Here is a 26,750-nt window from a genome sequence, read left to right as displayed (position 1 = left end):
GCACAATGGTGGGGCGGGCTTTACCTGTGATGGATTGGGCTGTATCCACTATTTTTTGTAGGATTTCCATTCAAGGACATTGGTGTTCCATACCAGATTGTGACACAGCGAGTCAATATGCTTTCCACTATAGATCAATAGAAGTCTGTCAAAGTTTTACATGCCATGCTGAATCTTCGAAAGGAAGTAGAGGCGCTGCCATGCTTTCTTCATAATTGCACTTACATGCGAGGCTCAGGAGAGGTCCTACAAAATAGTAACAAGTGAGGAATTTAAAGTTGCTGACCCTCTCCACCTCTGATCCTCCAATGAAGACTGGGTAACGAACCTCTGGTTTCCTCCTCTGGAAGTTAATAATCAGCTCCCTGATCTTGCTGAGATTAAGTAAAAGTTTGTTGTTATGGTAACACTCAGCCAAATTTTCAATCTTCCACCTATATGCTGATTTGGCCTAAACAGTGGTGTCATCAGCAAATTTGAATATGGCACCACCGTCATAAATGTAAATTGAGTCGAGCAGGGGACAATGCACACAGCCTTGTGGTGTACACGGCTGATGGGAGATCATTGAAGAGATGTTGTTGCCAATTTGAACTGCCTGGAGACTGCATGTGAGGAAATCGAGGATCCAATTGCACCAAGGAATTATTGATGTCAAATTCTTCAAGCTTATTGATTAGTTTTGAGGGGATGATAGTATTGAATGCTGAGCTGCAGTCACTAAAGACCATCCTGATGTATGCACCTTTGCTGTCCAGATGTTCCAGGGTTGAGTGAGATAGCATCTGGTGTTGCTCTGGTAGGCAAATTGGAGTGGATCAAAGACGCTTCTCAGGCAGGAGTTGATATGTTTCATCACCAACCTCTCAAGACACTTTAGCAATGAGGATATAAGTGCGACTGGATGACAGTCATTGAGGCGGGTTACCATTAGCCCATCTCGCGTTCGGCTAGGGGAATCAGCCTTCGGCCCTGCCATACTGTTAGGGGTCTAGATGGTTTAGAGTTTGTAAAATGTGTTCAGGAAAGTTTTCTAAATCAATATATAGAGGGACCAACTAGAGGGGAGGCAATATTGGATCTCCTGTTAGGAAACGAGTTAGGACAAGTGATGGAAGTCTGTGTAGAGGAGCACTTTGGTTCCAGTGATCATAACACCATTAGATTCAACTTGATCATGGACGAGGATAGATCTGGTCCTAAGGTTGAGGTTCTTAACTGGAAGAAGGCCAAATTTGAAGAAATGAGAAAGGATCTAAAAAGCGTGGATTGGGACAGGTTGTTCTCTGGCAAGGATATGATCGGTAGGTGGGAAGCCTTCAAAGGAGAAATTTTGAGAGTGCAGAATTTGTATGTTCCTGTCAGGATTAAAGGCAAAGTGAATAGGAATAAGGAACCTTGGTTCTCAAGGGATATTGCAACTCTGATATAGAAGAAGAGGGAATTGTATGACATGTATAGGAAGCAGGGAGTAAATAAGGTGCTTGAGGAGTATAAGAAGTGCAAGAAAATACTTAAGAAAGAAATCAGGAGGGCTAAAAGAGGACATGAGGTTGCCTTGGCAGTCAAAGTGAAGGATAATCCAAAGAGCTTTTACAGGTATATTAAGAGCAAAAGGATTGTAAGGGATAAAATTGGTCCTCTTGAAGATCAGAGTGGTCGGCTATGTGCGGAACCAAAGGAAATAGGGGAGATCTTAAACAGGTTTATTGCGTCTGTATTTACTAAGGAAACTGGCATGAAGTCAATGGAATTAAGGGAAACAAGTAGTGAGATCATGGAAACTGTACAGATCGAAAAGGAGGAGGTCCTTACTGTCTTGAGGAAAATTAAAGTGGATAAATCCCCGGGACCTGACAGGGTGTTCCCTCGGACCTTGAAGGAGACTAGTGTTGAAATTGCAGGGGCCCTGGCAGAAATATTTAAAATGTTGCTGTCTACAGGTGAGGTGCCGGAGGATTGGAGAGTGGCTCATGTTGTTCCGTTGTTTAAAAAAGGATTGAAAAGTAATCCGGGAAATTATAGGCCAGTAAGTTTAACGTCGGTAGTAGGTAAGTTATTGGAGTGAGTACTAACAGACAGAATCTACAAGCATTTGGATAGACAGGGACCTATTAGGGAGAGTCAACATGGCTTTGTGCGTGGTAGGTCATGTTTGACCAATCTATTGGAGTTTTTCGAGGAAGTTACCAGGAAAGTGGATGAAGGGAAGGCAGTGGATATTGTCTACATGGACTTCAGTAAGGCCTTTGACAAGGTCCCGCATGGGAGGTTAGTTAGGAAAATTCAGTCGTTAGGTATACATGGAGAGGTGGTAAATTGGATTAGATACTGGCTCAATGGAAGAAGCCAAAGAGTGGTAGTAGAGAATTGCTTCTCCGAGTGGAGGCCTGTGACTAGTGGTGTGCCACAGGGTCCATTGTTATTTGTCATCTATATCAATGATCTGGATGATAATGTGGTAAATTGGATCAGCAAATTTGCTGATGATACAAAGATTGGAGGTGTAGTAGACAGCGAGGAAGGTTTTCAGATCCTGCAGAGGGACTTGGACCAGCTGGAAAAATGGGCTGAAAAATGGCAGATGGAGTTTAATACAGACAAGTGTGAGGTATTGCACGTTGGAAGGACAAACCAAGGTGGAACATACAGGGTTAATGGTAAGGCACTGAGGAGTGCAGTGGAACAGAGGGATCTGGGAATACAGATACAAAATTCCCTAAAAGTAGCATTACAGGTAGATAGGGTTGTAAAGAGAGCTTTTGGTACATTGGCCTTTATTAATCAAAGTATTGAGTATAAGAGCTGGAATGTTATGATGAAGTTGTATAAGGCATCGGTGAGGCCAGATCTGGAGTATTGTGTTCAGTTTTGGTTACCAAATTACAGGAAGGATATTAATAAGGTTGAAAGAGTGCAGAGAAGGTTTACAAGGATGTTGCTGGGACTTGAGAAACTCAGTTACAGAGAAAGGTTGAATAGGTTAGGACTTTATTCCCTGGAGTGTAGAAGAATGAGGGGAGATTTGATAGAGGTATATAAAATTATGATGGGTATAGACAGAGTGAATGCAAGCAGGCTTTTTCCACTGAGGCAAGGGGAGAAAAAAACCAGAGGACATGGGTTAAGGGTGAGGGAGGAAAAGTTTAAAGGGCACATTGGGGGGGCTTCTTCACACAGAGAGTGGTGGGAGTATGGAATGAGCTGCCAGACGAGGTGGTAAATGTGGGTTCTTTTTTAACATTTAAGAATAAATTGTACAGATACATGGATGGGAGGTGTATGGAGGGATATGGTCCGTGTGCAGGTCAGTGGGACTAGGCAGAAAATGGTTCGGCACAGCCAAGAAGGGCCAAAAGGCCTGTTTCTGTGCTGTAGTTTCTATGGTTTCAAACTGGGTAATCACATTTGTGTGGATGCTGCATAATGTACCCCCAGTTACAAACCCACAATGCAAAATATCAGACAGTACACCACATGCCATTAAATGATAGACTTTATGAATCTTAATCTGAATACAATATAGGGTTAGTAATGAAAATAAACAAAACAAAAAAAGGGCCCAAGTCATGCTGAAGTTCACTCAGTAGTCATTCTTCCACCATTGGTCTCCTCCAAACATTGCCGACCTTTGGACCCTCAGATCCCAGTCCACTCTGTCCGGTGGTCTACCACCTCTCTCCACACGTGTCTTCCCTCTTCATCTCTCCTCGACAAAAGACCGCGAAAAACCCGGCTCCCAGACACACAAGAAAGAACAACATTTCTCCCATTGGATAGCCACTAAATTCCAAAGTCCTGTTATCTCTAGTCATAACCCAAACATTGCTGCTACAGAGAAACCATTACCTTAACAGTGGAACATTACATAGAAGCTATTACATTAGCTTTAGCAGTGAAACCTTACAGTGTGTTACACCATGTTCTTCTTAGGCACTGTTATCATGTGTGTAGAAACCATAAGACCATAAGTACAGAATTAGGCCATTCTGCCTGAGTCTGCTCTGCCATTTCATCATGGCTGATCCCGGATCCCACTCAAACCCACACACCTGCCTTCTCGCCATATCCTTTAATATCCTGACCGATCATAAAACAATCAACTTCAGCCTTAAATATACCCATGGACTTGGCCTCCATCACAGTCTGGGGCAGAACATTCCACAGATTCACTACTCTTTGGCTAAAAAAATTCCTCCTTACCTCTGTTCTAAAAGGTCAGCTCTCAATTTTGAGGCAGTGCCCTCTAGTTCTGGATACCCCCACCACAGGAAACATCTTCTCCACATCTGCCCTATCTCCCTTAGTTTTCCTTAGCACTACTCACAAAAGTCCTCTCATGCCCTCACAAGAGCCCTGTCTGACACCAACGCTTCCTAAACCTTAAGTATGCTTCCTTCTTCATCTTTACTAAATATCCCACCTCCTTCACCGTACTATCCCTTCCCTGACAAACCTATCCAGAACCCCATGCAAGTGTTCACTAAACAAACTCCATATTTCCCTGAGTGCATCTGTTCTCAATTTACACTTCCAAGTTCCTGCCTAATAACATCGTAATTGGGCCGTGGAATTAGCCCGTAGAACAAAGCATAGGTTTTCAAGCAGGTGTGTAAATAACTAAAATTTTCACTCATTCATTTTCTTTTGATAGCGATAGAGATGTCGCAAAACATCTCAAAAACCTCTCAACCCCATTCTCCTGCCTTCTCTTCGTAACCTTTGACACTCTTACTAATTAAGTTATCAACCTCTGCTTAAAATATACTCAATGACTTGGCCTCCACAACCGTCCATAGCAATGAATTCCACAGATTCAACATGCTCGAGCTAAAGAAATTCCTCTTCAGTTCTGTTTTAAATGAACGTCCCTCTATTCTGAGGCTGTGCCTCAAATATATGACAACAGCTTTTAAGAATCTAATTATCCATAAGACCGTAAGATTTAGGAGCAGAAGTAGGCCATTCTGCCTATTGAATCTGCTCCGCCATTCAATCATGGGCTGATTCACTTCATCCAGTCATCCCTACTCCCCTGCTTTCACCCCATACCCTTGATGCCCTGGCTAATCAAGAACCTATCTATCTCTGTCTTAAATACACCCAATGACTTGGCTTCCACAGCCACTCGTGGCAACAAATTTCTCAGATTTACCAACCCCTGACTAAAGTAATTTCTCAGCATCTCAGTTCGAAATGGACATCCTCTAATCCTGAAGTCGTGGCCTCGTGTCCGAGAATCTCCTACCATGGGAAATGACTTTGCCATATCTAATCTGTTCAGACCTTTTAACTTCGGAATGTTTCTTTGAGATCCCCTCTCATCCTCCTGAACTCCAGGGAATACAGCCCAAGAGCTGCCAGACATTCCTCATACAATAACCCTTTCATTCCTGGAATCATTCTCACGAATCTTCTCTGAACCAATGTGAGTATATCCTTTCTAAAATAAGGAGCCCAAAACTGCACACAATACTCCAAGTGTGGTTTCACCAATGCCTTATAGAGCCTCAACATCACATCCCAGCTCTTATATTCTATACCTCAAGAAATTAATGCCAACATTGCATTTGCCTTCTTCACAACCGACTCAACTTGCAGGTTAACCTCGAGGGTATCTTGCACAAGGACTCCCAAGTCTCTTTGCGTCTCTGCTTTTTGAATTCTCTCCCCATCTAATTGATAGTCTGCCCATTTATTTCTTCCACCAAAGTGCATGGCCACCCACTTTCCAACATTGCATTTCATTTGCCACTTCTTTGCTCATTCCTCTAAACTATCTATTTTTTTTGTAATTTATTTTTTATTGAAGTTCATCATCAAACAAACATTTCCATAAGATGTATTTCAGATATTATGCATATACATCATATAATCATATTTGCCACAAATCTCCACATAATATTAATCTGAGGTATACGCCTATAGAAAAGAGAGGAAAGAAAGAACAAGCAAAAGGAGAAAACTATGTACAAGCAGGGAGTGATTTTTTTTTAACAACATATTCATTGATTCGTGAGAATAAAATCAGGCTTATGAAGTGTTATATAGTTGAACCATTTTTCCCAGTATGGACAAAAATTGTTCCAACTTATGATTAGCAGATGCTGTTATCTTCTCCATTTTGTAAATGTCCACTGTAATTTCCATCCATGCGTTTAAAGTTGCGCTCAACTGTGATAACCATTTCCTGGTAAGAGTCTTTTTACCAGCCACCAGCAGTATATTCATTAAATATTTATCTTTTTTCAACCATTCTTGAGGTACATACCCAAAATATATGGTCTTACTTTCTAAGGGTACTTCACATTTAAAAATGTCTTGGAGGGCATTGTGTATCCTACTCCAATAGTCTTTGATAATGGGGCAATCCCAGAAAATATGATAATGGTTTGCATTTTGATTTCCACAATTTCTCCAGCAAACAGGGAGGTCACTATCATAATGGGATTTAAACTCCCTCCATTTCTGTGAACTGGTACACTTCCATTGATACCTCCATATTATTGTCCATTCTTCCTCAGATGTAATTATTCCTCCTTCCTTCTCCCATTTTGTTTTAGTGTATGAAGTCGAATGTGTTTTAAGATTTGACAAACCCTTATACACACTTGAAATGATTCTACTGCCATTATCTGAATTATATGCTTTTCTAAACAGTTCTATCAAACACGTACTTGCTTTGGTTACATTTTTAACCCTCCTATTAACATACTGTCGCATCTGTAGATACCGATAAAAGTTTTGTTTTTCTAATAAGTGTTTCTCTTTAAACATTTCAAAACTGAACAGTGTTCCTTCTTTCATTATATTTCAAAGAACTGTTATTCCTTTAGCTGTCCAGTCCTTAAATCTAGCATCCAGTTTATTCGGCATAAAATCCGAGTCATATGCACACTATTTAAGAATTACAATATCTCCCTCTAGTTTATATTCTTTTATAATAGTTTTTCATATTTTAAGAGTCCATTTCACCCATGGACTATCAATAGTATTTATGTACCTTTGTAGATTGCTATCAGCCAAAATTGCCTGTATAGGGATGGGAAGTATCCCCTCCTCAATGTTTTTCCATTGAGCATCACATGATGGGTTGCACCAACATATCACTGCTCTCAACTGTGCTGCAAAATAATAATCTCTAAGAGAAGGTAGGCCCCATCTCCCCTTTTCCTTGGCTAAATGCTAGGTTTTGAGAAGAACTCTAGGCCTTTTACCTTGCCATATATATCTTAATAACATTTTGTTCTATTCATTGAATTGATTCTGATAAATCTCTATTGTAGGGTCCGAAAGAGATATAATAGTCTGGGCAATAAATTCATTTTAATAGATTCAATCCTTGAAATGAAACTTAAAAAAGGAATTAAGTTCCATCTTGTTATATCTTCCTTAATTTTTTTACATATAGGCTAATAATTGCATTCTGATAATTTTGACAAATCTTCTGGCATAATGATGCCCAAATATTCGAAAGACTGTTTGCCATGCCCAAGGATATCTACTTTCAATTTCTCTTGGTGGGCTATAGTTATATGAAAGTAATTGGGTTTTATCTATGTTATCTTGTATCCTGATAATTGGCCATATTGTTCAAAGGACTGCATCAATTTAGATAAAGAGTATGTTGGTTGCTGTAGATAGATCAATATGTCATCCGTGTAACAGGCCAATTTATGCTCTGTCCCTTTGATAGTAATTCCCCTGGTATCTTCATTTTGTCTGATGTATTGAGCTAATGGTTCCAGATATAACGTGAAGAGTAGCGGTGACCATGCACAACCCTGTCTCCTGCCCCTTTCCAGGGTAAAACTATTAGATAAATATCCATTGATTTTAATCCTGGCAGGAGGATTGTCGTATAGTGCCTGGATAGTTTTAATAATTGTGTCGTGGAAACCAAATCTATGTAAAACTCTGTAAAGAAAATTCCAATTAACCGAATCAAATGCCTTTTCAGCATCCACGCTTATCACTATTGCATCGATTTTTTTTTGTATATGATCCATAATGTGAAGTGTCCTTCGTATATGGTCTTGTGTTTGGCGTTGTTTTACAATACCTGTCTGATCCGTATGTATCAGTGTGCTTAGAAACTCCTCTAATCGTTTGGCCATGATGGAGGTAAATAATCTATAATCTACATTGAGAACGGATATTGCTCTAAATGACCCATATTCCATTTTATCCTTGCCTTCTTTCGGTATGGGTGAGATTATCGCTTCCTTTGAGCTGGGTGGCACTTGTGCCTTTTTTAGAGCCCAGTTCAGTGTGGGGAGTAAGACAGTAATTAATTCATTTTTAAATTCTTTGTACCACTCTGCCGTATACCCATCTGAACTTGGTGACTTGCTTAATTTAAGTCTACTAACTGCAGCTTTTAGTTCAACTTCAGTTATGTCAGCAGCCATCGTTCAATTTTGTTCTTCGCTTAAAGTGGGTAACTCTGGAGCAGCGGTCCTCAACCACCGGACTGCAAAGCATGTGCTACCGGGCCGCGAAGAAACGATATGATTTGGCGATAGGAGTCAGCTGCACCTTTCCTCATTCTCTGTCACGCCCACTGTTGAGCTTGAATGCACGCGAGGTCATGACCCACGCGTCACCCATGTCAGCGCGGGAAGGAGATCGACTCCTTGAGCTTGCAAATGACGGCCGGCTGAAAAGTATGTTTGATATAACATCTCCGCCGGCGGGCTGATAAGTATGTTTGACATAACATCTCTGCCGGCATTCTGGATCAAAGTCAAGGCTAAATATCCTGAGATAGCCACGAAAGCACTGAAAACGTTGCTTCCATTTCCAACATATCTCTGCAATGAATGCAACGAAAACTAAATTGCGGAATAGACTGGACATAAGGAACCCCCTTCGAGTATCGCTGTCTCCCATAACCCCTCGATGGGACCGTCTTGTTGCAGGAAAACAAGCCCAGGGCTCCCACTGATTCAGCGATATTGCAATGATTTTATATGTTCATATGGGGAAAATATGTGCTGTGCATTTAATATCCAAACATTACTTAAAAGGTTATGATGCTATTGACTTATAAGTGACTTATACAGTAATTGACTTATCACTATATTCATGTGAAGAAAATATACGCTGTGTTTAATATTAAATTTGTTAGATAAACCCTTTTAGAAACGAAATTGAGTGTATTAGCCACTAAAAAGTGACTTATAGTTGACTGATCTTCTATATTCCAGCTGTGATTAACACTTCTCCCCAACAGAATCACCAAAAACGATGTGTAGAAAAGAAATTGGCATGTACACGCATGCGCACACAGGTGCCCGCGCAAGGTCTCATGGTAACTGTAGTCTTCTTGGGGTAAACACAACGTACCCTACCCCCCCCCCACCCACGGGGTCGGCCGGTCCGCAAGAATATTGTCAATAATAAACCGGTCCGCGGTGCAAAAAAGGTGTTGGGGACCCCTGCTTTAGAGAATTTAGGCAAGTGTCAACTTGGGTTATGCTTCCCCCTGGAACTTTGGAATATAGAGTTTTGTAAAACACTTCAAAAGCTTCTTGAATTTCACTTAGCTTTTTTTTTTATCATTTTTGTTCTTGGATCCCTAATGCTATGAATTGTATTTTTTGCTATCTTTTTCTTCAGTTTCCATGCCAGTATTTTCATAGACTTAGATCCACTTTCATAATGTCTCTATTTCAGAAACATAAAATTTTTCCTGATTTCTTGCGTAGCCAAACTATTAATTTCATTCCTAATTTTTAAAATTTCCTCTAACGTATCCTGTGTCAAATTCAATTTGTTTTTTTCTAGTTCCTTCAGCCTATTTTGTAATTCCTCTAGTGTTTTATTCCTTTTTTTTTTCTTTTATGAAGATATCGCTATAATTTTCCCTCTTAAGGCAGCCTTCAGAGTATCCCATAGAATGGGAGGTGAAACCTCTCAACTATCATTGAATTCTAAGTAAAGACCAATTTTTAAAAAATTCGTTCCTTAAAGTAGGGATCATTGAGTAGACTTGAATTTAGTTTCCAATAGTATTCTTTGGTTGTAGGTCAAAATCAACAGATAAATATATAGGTGCATGGTCACTTACATCTATTGTCCCAATTCCATAGGTGTTTATTTTGTCTTTGTCTTTTCCAAATGTTATGAAATAGCCTATTCTTGTATGTACAGATTGGGGGGGAGGGGCAGAATAATCAGTGTAATCCCTTCTGTCAGGGAAAAGGTCCCGCCATATATCAATTAAACCAACATCCACAAAAAGTGTATCAACTTTCTTATGTAAAGATTTTGTTTCATAGGTTTTTCTATTGGAAGAGTCTAACTTTGGTTGTAATTGTAAATTTAAGTCTCCCCCACATATCAGGAGACCTGCTGTTTCCATTACTATAATCATAGTAATTTTCTGAAAGAAATTAATATCACTTCCTGGGGGTGCATATATATTCAATAGAGTAACTGAATTTCCATCTATATTTCTCCTTACCAGAATATATCTGCCCTCCTTATCTCCCATTTCAAATACTTTTTTCAAAATTTAGCTTGCTTGAGATAAGAATAGCAACTCCTCTCCTATGTCCTGATTTATATGAGGAGAAAAACAAATTAGTGAAGTCCATTCTCTTTATTTTCCATGCTCATTATCACTTAAGTGAGTTTCCTGTAAATATACTACATGGGCTTGTTCTTTTTTCACTTTGGATAGAATTTTACTGCGATTGATTGGATTTAACAGCCCATTGACATTAAAAGAAATGAATTTTACTTTGTCCTTAGCCATGTGTATTTATCTGTCAATATATCATTGAAATTAACAGAATAAAACTTAATCGATCTACTCCCTGAACAAATAAGAAGCAAGAAACACAAATAATAAAAAAAAAGGCAAAGAAGGTGTGATTCCAAGGCTGAGGGCTCCAGCAAATAACCCTGGGTTGAGCTAGAGGAAACGTCTAGCCGTGGGGGATAATCCCTCCACCCTGTGAGTTGGGGGCCCCCATTACAGTACCTATAAAAGTAAATTAACAAGTCTATGTCCATTACACAGAAAAGATTTCTCTGTGTATTCCTCCCATATATATATTCTCACTTAGGTGGGGAAAAAGGAGTCAATGAATGAATAAAAAAAATGGAGTAATATAAAATCCACATTATAACAAGTATTTCTTGAAATAGGTATAGCACTGTCTATTTTTGCTTCCATTTATCTTATCAACACTTTTAAAGTTAGCCAAACCTTATGGCTCTTCTGGAGGGGGTGAGGGCTGTCTTTGGAAAACTCAGTCTCTTCCTGATATTCTCTCACACTCCTCCTGTTCCCTCTTTTCTCGGTTCTCTATTTCCCAAGCAGATCGGGATAACTGCTCAGCCAGGCTTTCCCTTGGTTTGATCATGCTGACGGGCAGCCCTCTGTTCCTCAAGTCTGTAGTCACCTCTTCCACTGTCTGATAAAGTTGCATACCATCTTCATAAAACACCCGCAGTTTAGCAGGGTACGGAGTTTGGAATCTAATCTTTCCTTGCTTTAATATTCGCTTTACTGCCAAGTATTCTTTACATTTCTGCAGGACCGCCGGGGGGGCGGGGGGGGGGGTAATCTTGATCGAAATATATTAATTTCCTGTCAAAACACCTTATTCTTACCTCAGGCCCTTCGTAAATCTCCACCTTGGTACTGTATCGAAGGAATCTAATTACTACTGAGCGTGGCTCATCTTCTCTGTCTCCAGTAGGCCTTGGGACTAGAGTACAATGCGCCCTCTCAATTTCAAGCCCCATAGCGGAGGGCATCTCTAGCGCATCCCGCAGCAACTTTCCTACAAACTCCATCATAGACAAACCCTCTGCTCCTTTGGGAACATTGTATATCCTGATATTTTTCCGTCGTGATCTTCCCTTCTGGTCAATCAGTTTACTTTCTTGTTGATTTAATATTTTTATCGTCTTACTTAGTATCCGTTCTACGTTTTGCACGCAATCTTCCATCTTCTCAATTCGAGTCTCTGTTACCACTATTTTTTGATTGATAATGCCGAGCTCTGACTTGATATCATTGAGTTGCTGTTTTATATCTTTTTGGAATCCCCATATCTCTTCCAGAATTTTTATCATATTTGCCACTTCGCCTGAACGAGGCCCATTGTCAGCCTCGCTAGCACGTGTTCGGGTAGGAGAGCACCTCTCTCATCCATAGGCTCTGCAGTGAAGCTTTTTTAAATCTCCATTCTTTTTCCCCATTCTTGTCCCCCTTATCAATTCAGATATTTTCGAAAGATCTTATATTTGATGGATTAACGGGGCAAAATATGTGTTTTTCCGGAGCAGCTATTGGTTTAAGCTGCCATTCTGGACGATGACATCACTGGAACCTCCCCTAAACTGTCTAAGTCTCTCTGCAGGCTCTCTGTTTCCTCAACACTGCCTGTTCCTCCACCTATCTTTGTATCATCGGCAAATTTAGCCACAAATCCCTTAATAACGTAGTCCAAATCATTGACATACATCGTAAAAAGTAACGGTCCCAACACCGACCCCTGTGGATCTCCACTGGTAACCGGCAGTCAGCCAGAATAGGATCCCTTTATTCTCACTCTCTGTTTTCTGCCAACCAGCCAATGCTCCACCCACGCTAGTAACTTCCCTGTAATTCCATGGGCTCTTAGCTTGCTTGCGACACCTTGTCAAAGGCCTTCTGAAAATCCAAGTACACCATGTCTACTGCATCTCCTTTGTCTACCCTGCATGTAATTTCCTCAAACGATTGCAGTAGGTTTGTCAGGCAGGATCTTCCTTTCAGGAAACCATGCTGGCTTAGGCCTATCTTGGCATGTGCCGCCAGGTACTCCGTAATCTCATCCCTAACAATCAATTCCAACAACTTCCCAACCATTGATGTCAGGCTAACAGGTCTGTAGTTTCCATTCTACTGCCTCCCACCCTTCTTAAATAGCGGAGTAACATTTGCAATTTTTCAGTCATCCAGTACAATGCCAGAATCTATCGGTTCTTGAAAGATCATCGTTAATGCCTCCACAATCTCTCCAGTTACTTCCTTCAGAACCCGAGGGTGCATTCCATCAGGTCCAGGAGATTTATCCGACCTCATACCATTAAGCTTCCTGAGCACCTTCTCAGTCGTAATTTGACACTCTTGAATGTCTGGTATACTACAGACTGATGCAAAGTACGCATTCAGTTCCTCTGCTATCACTGCATCCTTCATTACAGTACCTCCAGCGTCATTTAGTATTGGTCCTATAGCTACCCTCAACTCTCTTTTACCCTTTATATACTTAAAAAAGCTTTAGTATCTTCTTTGTTATTATTCGCCAGCTTCCTCTCATAATTCATCTTTTCCTTCTGAATGCCCTTCTTAGTTTCCTTCTGCAAGTTTTTAAAAGCTCCCCAATCCTCTATCTTCCCACTAGCTTTGGCTTCCTTGTATGCCCACTCTTTTGCTTTTACTTTGGCTCTGACTTCACTTGTCAGCCACGGTAGTGTCCTTCTTTCCTTTGAAGATTTCTTCTTATTTGGAATATATATGTCTTGCACTTTCCTCATTTTTTGCAGAAACTCCAGCCATTGCTGCTCTGCTGTCCTTCCTGCAAATGCCCCTTTCCAATCAACTTCGGCCCGTTCCTCTCTCATGCCACTGTAATTTCCTTTATTCCACTGAAATACTGACACGTATTCCCCGAAATCCCCAAGAGATCCCAAAATGGTCAGTTAAGTGAGAAAACTGCCAGTTCCACTATCATTACACTTGCAAATTTTTGCCTAGTTTAACCAATGCAAACAGCTTCACAATCATGACCCATTCAGGAAGCTCTCCATAAAGGCTATTATTTTGGAGTTTCATCACAAGAGAGATGAAAATCAATTCGTCTCATAATTTGACGTAATTAGTCATCATGGATGCTCCACCTCCCCCTCGTACCCCATCCGTTATTTATTTTTATACACACATTCTCTTTCTCACTCTCCTTTTTCTCCCTCTGTCCCTCTGACTATACCCCTTGCCCATCCTCTGGGTTTCCACCTCCCCTTATCTTTCTCCCCGGACCTCCTGTCCTATGATCCTCTCATATCCCCTTTGCCAATCACCTGTCCAGCTCTTGGCTCCATCCCTCCCCCTCCTGTCTTCTCCTATCATTTTGGATCTCCCCCTCCCACTTTCAAATCTCTTACTAACTCTTCCTTCAGTTAGTCCTGACGAAGGGCCTCGGCCTGAAACATCGACTGTACCTCTTCCTAGAGATGCTGCCTGGTCTGCTGCGTTCACCAGCAACTTTGATGTGTGTTGCATGGAGGAGGAGGCCAGCTTTGAGTCAAAAGACACATACTTTCCTGGAACAGACCTCCAAGGGGACCACAACCTTGTTGTAGGGTTTGGAGGTTTACATGCCTCAATGACCAGAGAACGGTATTAGCTGGAGTTAGGGTTTTATGCTTTGGCTCTTGTTAGGGTCTCCCATGCCAAACAGGTCAAAGGGTGGAGGCCAGACTAATGGTGGTCCACCGGTCCTCCATGTTCAGCTCAGGGCTAACAACTCTAACTGGTAAGACTAAACTGTTGCAGAACAGCAATGAAGGTTCCTCCTACATCTGAGTATGATGGTATGCCTGAGTCAACAACTGTGACTACTGTCAGTCACGCAAGAGGAAGCTACTGACATGATGAAGGAAACCCTGAACACCACCAGAGATGAAGGACCTTCAATGCCAGCAGTGTAATGGGCAGTCACTAACTTCCTGGAATAGAATATACTCAGACCCTGCTTAGCGCTGATTCATTACAATGTGGTCATTCAATTCTTTATTGAAATTTAAAAAATGACAAAAATTTAATCTAAACAACACTTGAAACTTCTCAAGAGCAGCCGCCATTACAGTAAACATTTAATCAGCCAATGAGAGCGCTTTACATACGCTCTGAGCCACCCACAGCCAATCATATTAGTTCATGCTCTTCCATGTGTATAAATGTTCTTGCTCCCTCGTCAATTTAGTCCATTTTTTTTAACCAATAATGTCTGGAAAACGGCCTGCAGCTTCCAGTGAGGGTAGCTCATCTATGATGTATAGGAAAAGCATTAGCATGAATGTGAAACCACAAGTGATACAGCATTTGGAAGCTGGTGAGTGTCAGGTTGATGTTGGCATCTCTACAAAATTGGCTATATCAACGACTAGAACAATTATAAAAAAATGGGAGCAAAGCAATCAGGCAAAGAGAGGTGCTGTCGACATGACTTCCTGCTACTGAGAACTGCTTCACGAGAGGAAACTCCAGAAAAGGCAGACAAATCGAGGTCTACTTGAAGAGGAAGCCAAAATTAGAGGAAGACCTAGTCCCTCCTCGAAGATGTAACCACCACCCACTTCCCTCCGCTGCTGCTGTGATGTGCTGCTGCTCCACGGATGTACAGGTTAGGCCTATTTGCGTGTCTGTTACTCCACGAGTTACTGTGTATGCAGTGGCATGCAAAGGTTTGAGCACCCCTGGTCAAAATTTCTGTTATTGTGAATAGTTATGTGAGTAGAAGATGAACTGATCTCCAAAAGTCATAAGGCTAAAGATGAAACATTCTTTTCAACATTGTAAACAAGATTAGTGTATTATTTTTGTTTTGTACAATTTTAGAGTGGAAAAAAGGAAAGGAGAACCAGGCAAAAGTTTGGGCACTCCAAAAGATTTGAGCTCTCAGATACCTTTTACCAAGGTCTCAGACCTTTATTAGCTTGTTAGGGCTATGGTTTGTTCACAGTCATCACTAGGAAAGGCCAGGTGATGCAAATTTCAAAGCTTTATAAATACCTTGACTCCTCAAACCTTGTCCCAACAATCAGCAGCCACGGGCTTCTCTAAGTTGCTGCCTAGCACTCTGAAAATTAAAATAAATGATGCCCACAAAACAGGAGAAGGCTAGAAGAAGATAGCAAAGCGTTTTCAGGTAGCCGTTTCCTCAGTTTGTAATGTAATTAAGAAATGGCAGTTAACAGGAATGGTGGAGGTCAAGTTGAGGTCTGGAAGACCAAGAAAACTTTCCAAGAGAACTGCTCGTAGGATTGCTAGAAAATCAAATCAAAACCCCCGTTTGACTGCAAAAGACCTTCAGGAAGATTTAGCAGACTCTGGAGTGGGTAACACCTGCACAAATTTGACCTTCATGGAAGAGTCATCAGAAGAAAAACTTTCCTGCGTCCTCACCACAAAATTCAGCGTCAGAAGTTTGCAAAGGAACATCTAAACAAGTCCTGTGGACTGATGAAGTTAAAATAGAACTTTTTGGCCACCATGAGCAAAGGTATGTTTGGAGAAAAAAGGGTGCAGAATTTCATGAACACTTCTCCAACTGTTAAGCACAGGGGTGGATCGATCATGCTTTGGGCTTGTTTTGCAGCCAGTGGCACAGGGAACATTTCACTGGTAGAGGGAAGAATGAATTCAATTAAATACCAGTAAATTCTGGAAGCAAATATCACACCGTCGGTACAAAAGCTGAAGATGAAAAGTAGATGGCTTTCACAACAGGATAATGATCCTAAACACACCTCAAAATCTACAATGGACTACCTCAAGAGGCGCAAGCTGAAGGTTTTGCCATGGCCCTCATAGTTCCCTGACCTAAACATCATCGAAAATCTGTGGATAGACCTCAAAAGAGCAGTGCATGCATGACGGCCCAGGAATCTCACAGAACTAGAAGCCTTTTGCAAGGAAGAATGGGCGAAAATCCCCCAAACAAGAACTGAAAGACTCTTAGCTGGCTACAGAAAGCATTTACAAGCTGTGATACTTGCCAAAGGGGGTGTTACTAAGTACTGACCATGCAGGGTGCCCAAACTTTTGCATGCCACTGTACATAAAATAATATATCATATATCTTGGGCACACATGTGCATTTATGTAATGATATATGTAATAACCCCGCACAGCGCCGATTTGTATAGCGTCCCACCTCCGAGGAACGCCTCCTCTGTGTTAAGTGGGGTCTAAGTGTACTATTTGAAGAAAACTTTAAACAAGAAAATAAGTGGGATGAATTTGCTAACATGACTCTTCCCAACCTCTTTGTTCCTTTCTGGTTTCTTACCATGGTTCAGCAACCCTTCATCAGTAAAAAGCCGTGGCTCAAGATGCTTCACAGAACTTCTCCCTTTGAGTCGAGCGAGCAGCTATCAAAAGATTAAAAATACATTTTTCAGTAATTCACAAGCGTCTAATTACCAAATTTCACATTAATGTCTGCTACAACAACTCTCCACCGTGGTCCTGATCAAAACTGTATGATTGTATAAGGTAGGTAAAGTCCTTCATTGCACTAAATATAGCCAGGATTCAAGTTGCATGTTTGTTTATTTTGCATTCTTTCAATTATGCAATTGTTTTTTTGTACAAATATGGATTCACTTTTAAATGCAGCAGCATGCTCACTAAGATACACTCCCACCGCAACATTCCCCCCCCCCCCCCCCAAAGTATCCAACATGGCCTACTTGTCAGTCAGGAAAATGACCACAGGGGACTCCTGACTATCTACCCACTCTGGCTTTTCTTCATCTCTATCCTGTCGTTGACAGTACATTTAATGAACTAGTCAGTCATGACTCACTCACTAAATGTACTGTCAACTGCATTCTCCACAGTGAGGACAACTGACCTACATGATCTGCTATGAAATGGTGCTGTAGACTTCCTCCATGTGTAGTCACCAGGAACTTTGGAATGTCCCCAGTCTTCCACATCCTACAGGACGAGCTTATCACTGTCCTACCCTCCATAAGTTTTATACTCCCTTTGGCTAAGATAAGACTCATACGCTCATAAAATAAGCAGGTTAGTATTGGCATTGGTTTATTATAATCGCATGTACAGTGAAAAGCTTGTCTTGCAGATTAATCATAAAGATCAAATCATCACACAGTGTGTTTTGGTTAAAAAAAAATTGCAGAAAAAATTGTAAAAGCTACTGAAAAAAGTGCAGTGCAGGTAAATGATAAAGTGCAAGATCATAATGACATAGATTGTGAGGCCAAGAGTCCATCATACAAGAGATCATTAAGAGTCTGATAACAGCGTACTAGGTGGAAGTTTAACTCTACCCTTCTAAAAAAACGACAAATTTCTAACACAACTGGGAACAAAACTGATGGAATTTATAAATTTAAATAAAAATAGTGTCTCGGATGTGACAGTGGTTTGGGCCTCCATCAAGGGTTTCTTACGAAATAACGCTATATGGTTCAGTTCTCACCTACATAAAAGCTGGCTTCAAAAGATTTCCACCCTAGAAGAAGAATGTAAGGGTTTGGAGAATGATCTCAAAAAGAGATACACCATAACAAAAGAAAACAAGCTCAAAGCAAAACAAGCAGAATTAAATGATTTATTAAAAGGCAGGGCAGAATATATGATCCATATAACCAAACATAAGTATTATGCAGAAGGGAGCAGACTGAGCCATCTTTTGGCACAAACGCTCAAACAGAAAGCTAAAAGGTCTATACCAGCGATTAGATGGACTAAACGTGGAGTAGTATCTTCAACGAAGGAAATAAACGAGACATTCAAGAATTACTTTAAAGAACTGAATACAAGTGGCTCAGTTCCTTCTGAGAACGACTTCACTGTTTTTTTTTTGTGGATTAGACCTCCCTACGTTGTCATTAGAGGACACCAAAACTTTAAACTCTCCTATTACACTGGATGAGCTACTGAAAGCAGTCAAAGCTACAAACAAGGGCCTACACCAGGTATAGATGGCATACCTGTGGAACTTTACCTAGCACTTTGGCACATTTCTTGGACCAGTATGGTTAGAAACATTAAATTATGCTATTGGAAATGGCACTTTCCATAGAGATCTAAAGACAGCCCTAATCACAGTTATACCTAAGCCCGGTAAGGACCCCTTGGAGTGTGCCAATCACTGCCTAATCTCCTTGATAAATGCCGACCTCAAGGTATTTTCCAAAGTCTTAGCCAGTAGACACGAGACAGTAGTTGGGAAAATAATTAGCCCAGATCAAACGGGCTTTATCAGGGGACGTCTCGCATCTGATAATATTCGCCGGCTGTTACACGTACTGAGTGCAACACATAAAATTCCACCTGCCTGTGGCCTGCTATTTCTAGATGCTGAAAAAGCATTCGATCGCCTTGAATGGCCATATCTTTGGAGAGTTCTAAAAGAATTTAAGTTTGGCGATAAATTTATCAATATGATTCAAACACTGTATGCTAATCCTTCAGCCCCGTTATGTGTGGGAGGAGGTTTCTGAGAGTTATTTGAGATAGGACGGGGCACACAACAAGGGGACTCTTTGTCTCCTTTAATTTTTACTATATCTATTGAACCGCTTGCACATTTAATTAGAAACTCTCCTCAGATCTCCCCTGTTACAATAGGTACATCACATTCAATACCACTTTACGCGGATGACACATTAGTTTCTATGGCAAATATTCAACAAACTCTTCCCTATGTTTTAAAAACACTGGAGCAATTTGGATTTCTTTCAGGATACAAAGTTAATCTGTCAAAATCAGCACTGATGCTGATTAATACAGATAAAAGTAAGGTGTCTCTCCCTCCCCAAATTGATGTTACAAATGAGGTCCTCTACTTGGGTATTAAAGTTAATACTTCCCTATCATCTGTGGCTAAAACAAATTACGCTTTAATTTTGAAAAAAACAGAAGAAGATATTAATAGATGGAGACACCTGCCAGCATCAGTCCCAGCCCGTATATCGGTCATTAAAATGAACATCTTACCCCGCATTAATTTTATAAGCTCAATGATCCCACTTGTGCCTCCAGCAGCATATTGGCAAAAACTGGACTCTTTACTACGATGCTATGTTTGGAACGGTAAACGACCCAATATAAAGTGGTCAGCTCTACAATTCAAAAAGTCGGATGGGGGATTGGCATGTCCAAATTTTAAACTGTATCATTGGGCATTTGTATTAAAAAGTCTTAGCTATTGGATGGAGGAGGATTAAGTTTCGTCATGGAAAAATATAGAACAAGAGCTAATAGCACCAATAAGGTTGAAGGACTTTCTCCTTATAGGGATGTCTATCAAAAAATGTGATTTGTATTACGGTCCAATTTTAACCCACATGCTACAAGTGTTTAGAGCAGCAGAAAAATTCCTAAAATTTAAAAGCATATGGTGCAAATCATCTCCATTCTGGAACAATAATCATCTTCTATCTGGGGGGAAACCATTCACTAACAGAACTTGGGAGGATAAAGGTATTATTACTTTTCAAGATATTAATGGGACAAGTACTATCCTTGGCTTTCAAGTACTGGTATCTCGATATAATATTGATAAACACTCTCTTTTCTTCTACTTTAGAGTAAGATCAGCTTGTAAAACCTATGGGGTTCCTTGGGGGGTCAGATTTAAAGGACCATCTCATTTTAAGTTGGATACAGAGTGCTCCAAGACAGATAGTGTCATACACCTATGATAAATTAAACTCCCAGAAATATATGCCCGCATCAGGAATGAAAGCCTGGGATAGGGACATATCTGAATTGGACTGGGATGCGATTTGGGATAATGCTGCCAGTGTTTCGAAAAACCCAAATCATCGGTATATACACTTGAAATTTTGTCATAAAGCATATCTAGCACCAAGAATTAGACGTCAAATGGGACTGGTTCCTGACCCTTATTGCTCATTTTGCCCCCATGGAACCGTTGGCTCTCTTATACATGTTGCATGGGAATGTCCAGGAGTTTTTGGTTTGTGGGGGAAGGTTATCAGTATTCTTACAGAACTATGGGGGTACAATTACCAATGGACCCCGCTGTACATCTTCTAAATGATGACCCCCACCTTTCCCTTATGGAAAAAACATGCAAAATCTGGCTGGCAGGCCTGACTGCAACTAAGAAATTTGTTGTCCAGCGTTGGAAACCTCCTCGTGGCTTCGGAGCTTTTTGGACATTTCTTACCTGGAAATATCATCAGCAAGAGTAAATGATGCACGACCAACCACAATCTTAATGTGGACAAATTTGATATCTAACTTAAAAGATCTTCTGTAATGCACTACTATTCAGTTGGTTGGTGGAGGGGAGAGGGGTGGAGAGGGGGGTGGGGATGAGGATGAGGGGTGGAGGGAGGATGGCGATGAGGGTGGGGGGTGGCTGGGTTAAACAGTCAAATTGTAATTGGCAACTGGTTGTATTGAATGTAATGCGTTGGTGTTGCAATTTTTTTTTAAAAAAGAGTCTGATAACAGTGGGATAGAAGCTGTCCTTAAGTTTGGTGGTAAGTGCTTTCAGGCTTTGAGTCTTCTGCCCAACGTGGGGAGGGGGGAAGACAGAGAATGCAGAGAATGTCAGGAGCGGGTGGGTTATTTGATTATGCTGGTTGCTTACTGAGGCAGCTAGAAATATGGTTTGAATTCATACAGGGGAGGCTGGTTTCCATGATGTGCTGAGCTGTATTAAAAACTATACTTCAGTTACCAGTCTTCTGGAGCCCTAATCAACACGCACATATTTTCTCAGTGATATTTTTATGCAATGACTTCATACTTTGTGGACTGGCACTTGGTTTATGAAACTAATAGTACACGCTCTTGGTTATTTTACTTGCCACATCCTAGATGTTTTAAACAGTAATCCAAGTTTAACAAAGAATTTAGTGTTGCAAGGATTCTAACTCAATAGAGGATAGTAAAAATTATAAAAGCATCACTAGATGATAAGTTGGAAGCATTGTGGTAAAAGGCATGAATTAAGTTTGTGGTTTCCAAAAACTGCAACAAGGTGAAGATTGCAGAGGTAGGTTAGCTGGCCAGTGGAGACAGGAGCAGATCTGAAAATCAGCAGCCAATGGAGAAGAGAGCTACTAGAGTTCCAATCACTGCCTCAATTAAGAGCTGGAAGCGCCACTTTAGTCAAGCAGTAGTGATCCCCTTCACCCAAGACATATATGTGAATTGTTAAAATTGTAAAAGCTTGAGGATCCAGCACCAATCCCTCTGGAACATCACTCATTACATTTTGCCAATCAGAAAAAGATGTGCTCTACTATTATCCAGCCAATATTCCATGCTAACAATACAGATAATAATAAATTCTATTTACAAGTGCACAGATATAAAAATATTAGAAGAGAACTTCAGCCCCCTCCCCTTCTGCCAGTTTCATCTATCACCTACCACCTTGGAGACCATAAGACCTAGGAACAAAGTGAGGCCATTTGACTCACTGAGTCTGCTCTGCCATTTCATCAAGGCTGATCATTTTTCCTCTCAGCCCCAGTTTCCTGCCTTCTCCCTCTATCCCTTTATTTCCTAACCAATTAAGAATCTATCAACCTCTGCCTTAAATACACATACAGATTTGGCCTCTACAAAGAAATCCACAGATTCACCACTCTCTGGCTAAAGAAATTCCTCATCTCTATTCTAAAAGGATACCCCCCTATTCTGAGGCCACGTCCTCTGGTCATAGACTCTCCCACCATAGTAAACATCCTCTCCACATACATTTCCACCATTCGATAGATTTCAATGAGATCACCCCTCATTCTTTTGAATTCCAGTGAATACAGGCCCAGAGCTATCGAACACTCTTCATATGACAAGCTGTTCAAACCTGGAATTATTTTGGTGAACCTCCTTTGAACCCTCTCTAGTTTCAGCACATCCTTTCCAGGATAAAGGACCCAAAACTGCTCACAATACTCCAAGTGAGACCTTACCAGTGCTTTATAAAGTACATCCTTGCTTTTATATTCTAGTCCTCTCGAAGTGAATGTTAACACTGCATTTCCCTTCCTCAGGCTCAACCTGCAAATTAACCTTTAGGGAATCCTGCACAAGGAGTCCGAAGTCTCTTTGTGCCTCAGGTAAGTATATAAAAAATTAAATTAAATAGGTAGTGCAAAAAGAGAGGGAAAAATAGTGAGGCAGTGTTCATGGGTTCATTGTCCATTCAGAAATCTGAGATGGTGGAGGTGAAGTGAGGGGTGGGGGTGTGGCGAAGCTGTTCCTGAAATGTTGAGTGTGTGTCTTCAGGCTCCTGTACCTCCTCCATGATGGCAGCAATGAGAAGAGGGCATATTCTGGCTGATGGGGTTACTTGATGATGAATGCTGCCTCTTTAAGGGATCGTCTTTTGAAAGTGTCCTCAATGCTGGGGAGCCTAGTGCTCATGTTGGAGCTGGCTGAGTTGACAACTTTCTGCAGCTTTTTCCGATCCTGTGCAGTGACCCCTGCATACCAGATGGTGATATGACCAGTTAAAATGCTCTCCACAGTATGCCTGTAGCAATTTGCAAGAGTCTTTGGTGACGTACCAAATCTCCTCAAACTCCTAATGAAACAAAGCCGCTGTTGTGTCTTCTTTGTAATTGCATCAATATGTTCAGTCCGGCACAGATCTTCAGAGACGTTGACATCCGGGAACTTGAAAATCCTCACCCTTTCCACTGCTGATATCTCGATGAGGACTGGCATGTGTTCCCTTAACTTTCCCTTCCAGAAGTCCACAATAATTTCCTTGGTTGAGTACCTGGTTGTTGTTACAACACCAATCAACCATCTGATCTAGCTTGCTCCTGTATGTTTCCTTGTCACCATCTGAAATTCTGCCAACAATAGTTGTGTCATCAGCAAATTTATAGATGGCATTTGAGTTGTGTCTAGCCACACAATCATGGGTATAAAGAGAGTAGAGCAGTGGGCTAAGTACATATCCTTAAGGTGCGTCAGTGTTGATCATCAATGAAGAGGTGTTATTTCTGACCCGCACAGGCTGTGGTCTCCTGGTGAGGAAGTCAAGGATCCAATTGCAGGGGGAGGTTCCGGGTTTTGGAGTTTGTTGATTAGAACTGAGGGTATGATTGTATTGAGCGAAAGCCTGATGTAGATATTGCTATTGTCCAGGAGATCTAAGGCTGAATGGAGAAACAGTGAGATTGCATCTGCTGTCGACCTATTGTGGCGATAGGCAAACTGCAGTGGGTCATAACGAACCTCTCAAAGCACTTCATCTCAGTAGATGTGAGTGCCACTGGGCGATGGTCACTGACGCAGCTCTCCCTGCTCTTCTTGGGCACTGGTATGATTGTTACCCTTTTGAAGTGACTGCAGCAGTGGCAGATTGAAGATGTCCTTGAACACGCCTACCAGTTGGTTGGCACAGGTCTTCGATGCCCTACCAGGTACATCATCAGAACCTGATGCCTTGCAGGAGTTCACCTTCTTGAAAGATGTCCTGACATCAGCCTTTGAGACAGGGATCACAGATGTTGCAGGGATTTGCAAAGGTGTTGTTTTATTCTCCCTTTCAAAGCATGTTCAGCTCATCGGGGAGTGAAGCATCACAGCCATTGATGTTATCAGGTTTCACTTTGTAGGAAGTAAAGGCCCGCAAACCCTGCCAGAGCCGACATCCATCCAATTCTGTCTCTAACTTCAATCGGAATTAGGATTACATTTACAATTCCCAACCTAATGGAATCTTCTCCAAATCTAGGAGATTTTGACAATTAAAATCAACACATCACAAATCAGACTTTGAAGATCCTGAAGTCCTTGTCAGCCGTGATACTTGGTGTTGCTATGAAAATAGTCTAGGGCTCTCAGTGAATCTCTAGTGCATTGTATGGATGATATGTTCTGCAACCATTATGTACTGTTGAAAAAGGGAATGAATGCTTAGGATGGTGGACTAGGCAAGCATACTGCTTTGTCACCGATTCAACATTCTCAAGCACTGCACTCATCTGGGCAGTTCAAGGGTGTGACATTACAATTTTGCCCTCCAGATAATCAACAGGCATTAGTGTATCTCAGGGATTATGGAAAATATGCAGTGTCAGATTGATTAGTCTCCACAGGTCATTGAGCTTCCAACCTGTGGTATTTATGTGGCTGCTCTGGTTGAGTTTCTGGTCAATGTTGTCTCCCAGGATGCTGACAGCAGGAGACTTGCCAGTATCTTTGATCATCCAATGTAGATGGATAGACTCTCTTTTGCCAGTGATGGTCAATACTCAGGGTGTTTTCGTGGGGTGAACTTGCAATTTACCAGCCTAGATACTGTTTGCACCCTGCTGCGTGCAGACATTGATTGCTTTAATTGCTGATTTTTGAATGAAGCTGAACAACACATTATCATCAGATGTCCTTATTTTAAATGCCTTATAATGGAAGGACAGTCATTGATGTAATTAAACATGCTTGGGCCTAGGACCTTAGCTTAAGGATCTCCAATACTAACGTCCCTGAGCTGGAATGATTGACCACCCAACAACTCTAATGATCTTCCTTGCTACAAGGTCTGGCTCTTGTTATAATTGTGTAATCCCTTTGATGACCATCAACTTCAGCTTTATTTTTAAAGACATACATTTGGTCAAATATTGCCTTGATCCATGTAGTTTATTTGAGGTTATTTATGTAGAGGTGTATGGAGGGATATGGTCCGTGTGCAAGTCAGTGGGACTAGGCAGAAAATGGTTCGGCACAGCCAAGAAGGGCCAAAAGGCCCATTTCTGTGCTGTAGTTTCTATGGTTCAATTTAATATTTCAGTGATATTTGTGTAATATTGTAAATATATAATTTGATTAAGCATTCTTTGTTTACATAATTATGCGTTGTTTGCAAGACGTACGTGAATGGCATATGTCATTACGCCACCTCATCATACACGAGTACTTCGGTAAGAAAAAGGAAAAAAAACTAAGCAGGCAAGTATCCCAGCTCCTGTGTTTTTCTTTCAATTAACTTCTGGAGTTACAAAGCATAATATCAAGGTCAATCACTTTTATCTAACGTTTGCAATTTTGCTCTTTAGCCCATGTATGGATAATGCAGAAGGTGTATATACAAAAATACCACGTGCATTTATGCAAACATTAAATTGCAGAGGTGAGATAAGAGTGATTGCCCTTGAGATCAAGGCAATATTTGACAATAATATTTCCACAGATGGTCGAAGCCCTGAAATTAAGGACATGGAAACAGATTTTAAACAAGGCTTAGTGACAGGATGCAAACGTGGAGGCTGGGTTCTCTGACTGGGAGGTGGTTGTTAATGGTGTTTTTGGGGAAAGTTTATAACGTTATAAACTTTGCTATTTTGTGGCTGAATAGTAAGGATTCATAACTGTAGCTCTTCCGCAAGCTGAAACGACCGGCATTGAGTGTAGGGGGTGGAGATGAAGATGAATGCCAAAAACGGAGCAATGTACTTTGGGAAGAATGATGTGGAAATACTTTACGCCCTAAACTCCACCTTCTGCCTCGGCGCCACTCCACCCCACCCCATCCACCACCCTCCCTCAACAAAACAAACAGTCACCGCGCCCCTCTCTCACCATCCCAGCACCCATTCCTCACCCTCTCAGCACTCCTTACCTATACTTCCCCCACCCCCCCGTCCGCCGGGCTCTCCTCACCTTTCCCGCTGGCTCCCTGTGCCGCCACCCTATCCCCCGGGCTCCTCTCAACCACTCCCCCTCACCTCGGTGCCCGACTCCCGCTGCCGGAAGTCACTGGTCATACCGGGACGCGGGCGGCAAGCGATCCGGACCTCGGAGGGACAACCTCCCGCCAACACCTTAACCTTTGCCCTCCACACACTTCCGCCCTCCGGTTACCATAGTTGCACGCCGGTTACCTCCGCACGGCCGTGTCCATGCCAAGATCAGCGTTGCTTTCACTCTTATCATTTCTCCCATCAGCAGACAAACCATTTGCTGAGAAATATGCAGAAATTGA

The 26,750-nt window shown here is 41.4% G+C and overlaps 1 protein-coding gene across 1 annotated transcript in view; it reads right to left on the bottom strand.

The window, feature by feature from the left end:
- Positions 1-26,627, bottom strand: part of xrcc2 (X-ray repair complementing defective repair in Chinese hamster cells 2) — a 55,375-nt gene extending 28,748 nt beyond the window's left edge. The window contains exons 1-2 of the mRNA XM_072252071.1: positions 26,494-26,627; positions 17,079-17,160 (exon numbers count right to left, since the gene is read on the bottom strand). Of these exons, the coding sequence (XP_072108172.1) occupies positions 17,079-17,160; positions 26,494-26,532 (121 nt within the window). The 5' untranslated portion in view covers positions 26,533-26,627. The remainder of the gene's footprint in view (positions 1-17,078; positions 17,161-26,493) is intronic.
- Between the last annotated feature and the right edge of the window lie 123 nt (positions 26,628-26,750).

Source organism: Mobula birostris, chromosome 3 (genome assembly GCF_030028105.1).
Source record: "Mobula birostris isolate sMobBir1 chromosome 3, sMobBir1.hap1, whole genome shotgun sequence".
Classification (NCBI taxonomy): Eukaryota; Metazoa; Chordata; class Chondrichthyes; order Myliobatiformes; family Myliobatidae; genus Mobula; species Mobula birostris.
Note: the sequence above shows the minus strand (reverse complement) of the source record. Positions and strands in the feature narration are given on the sequence as shown.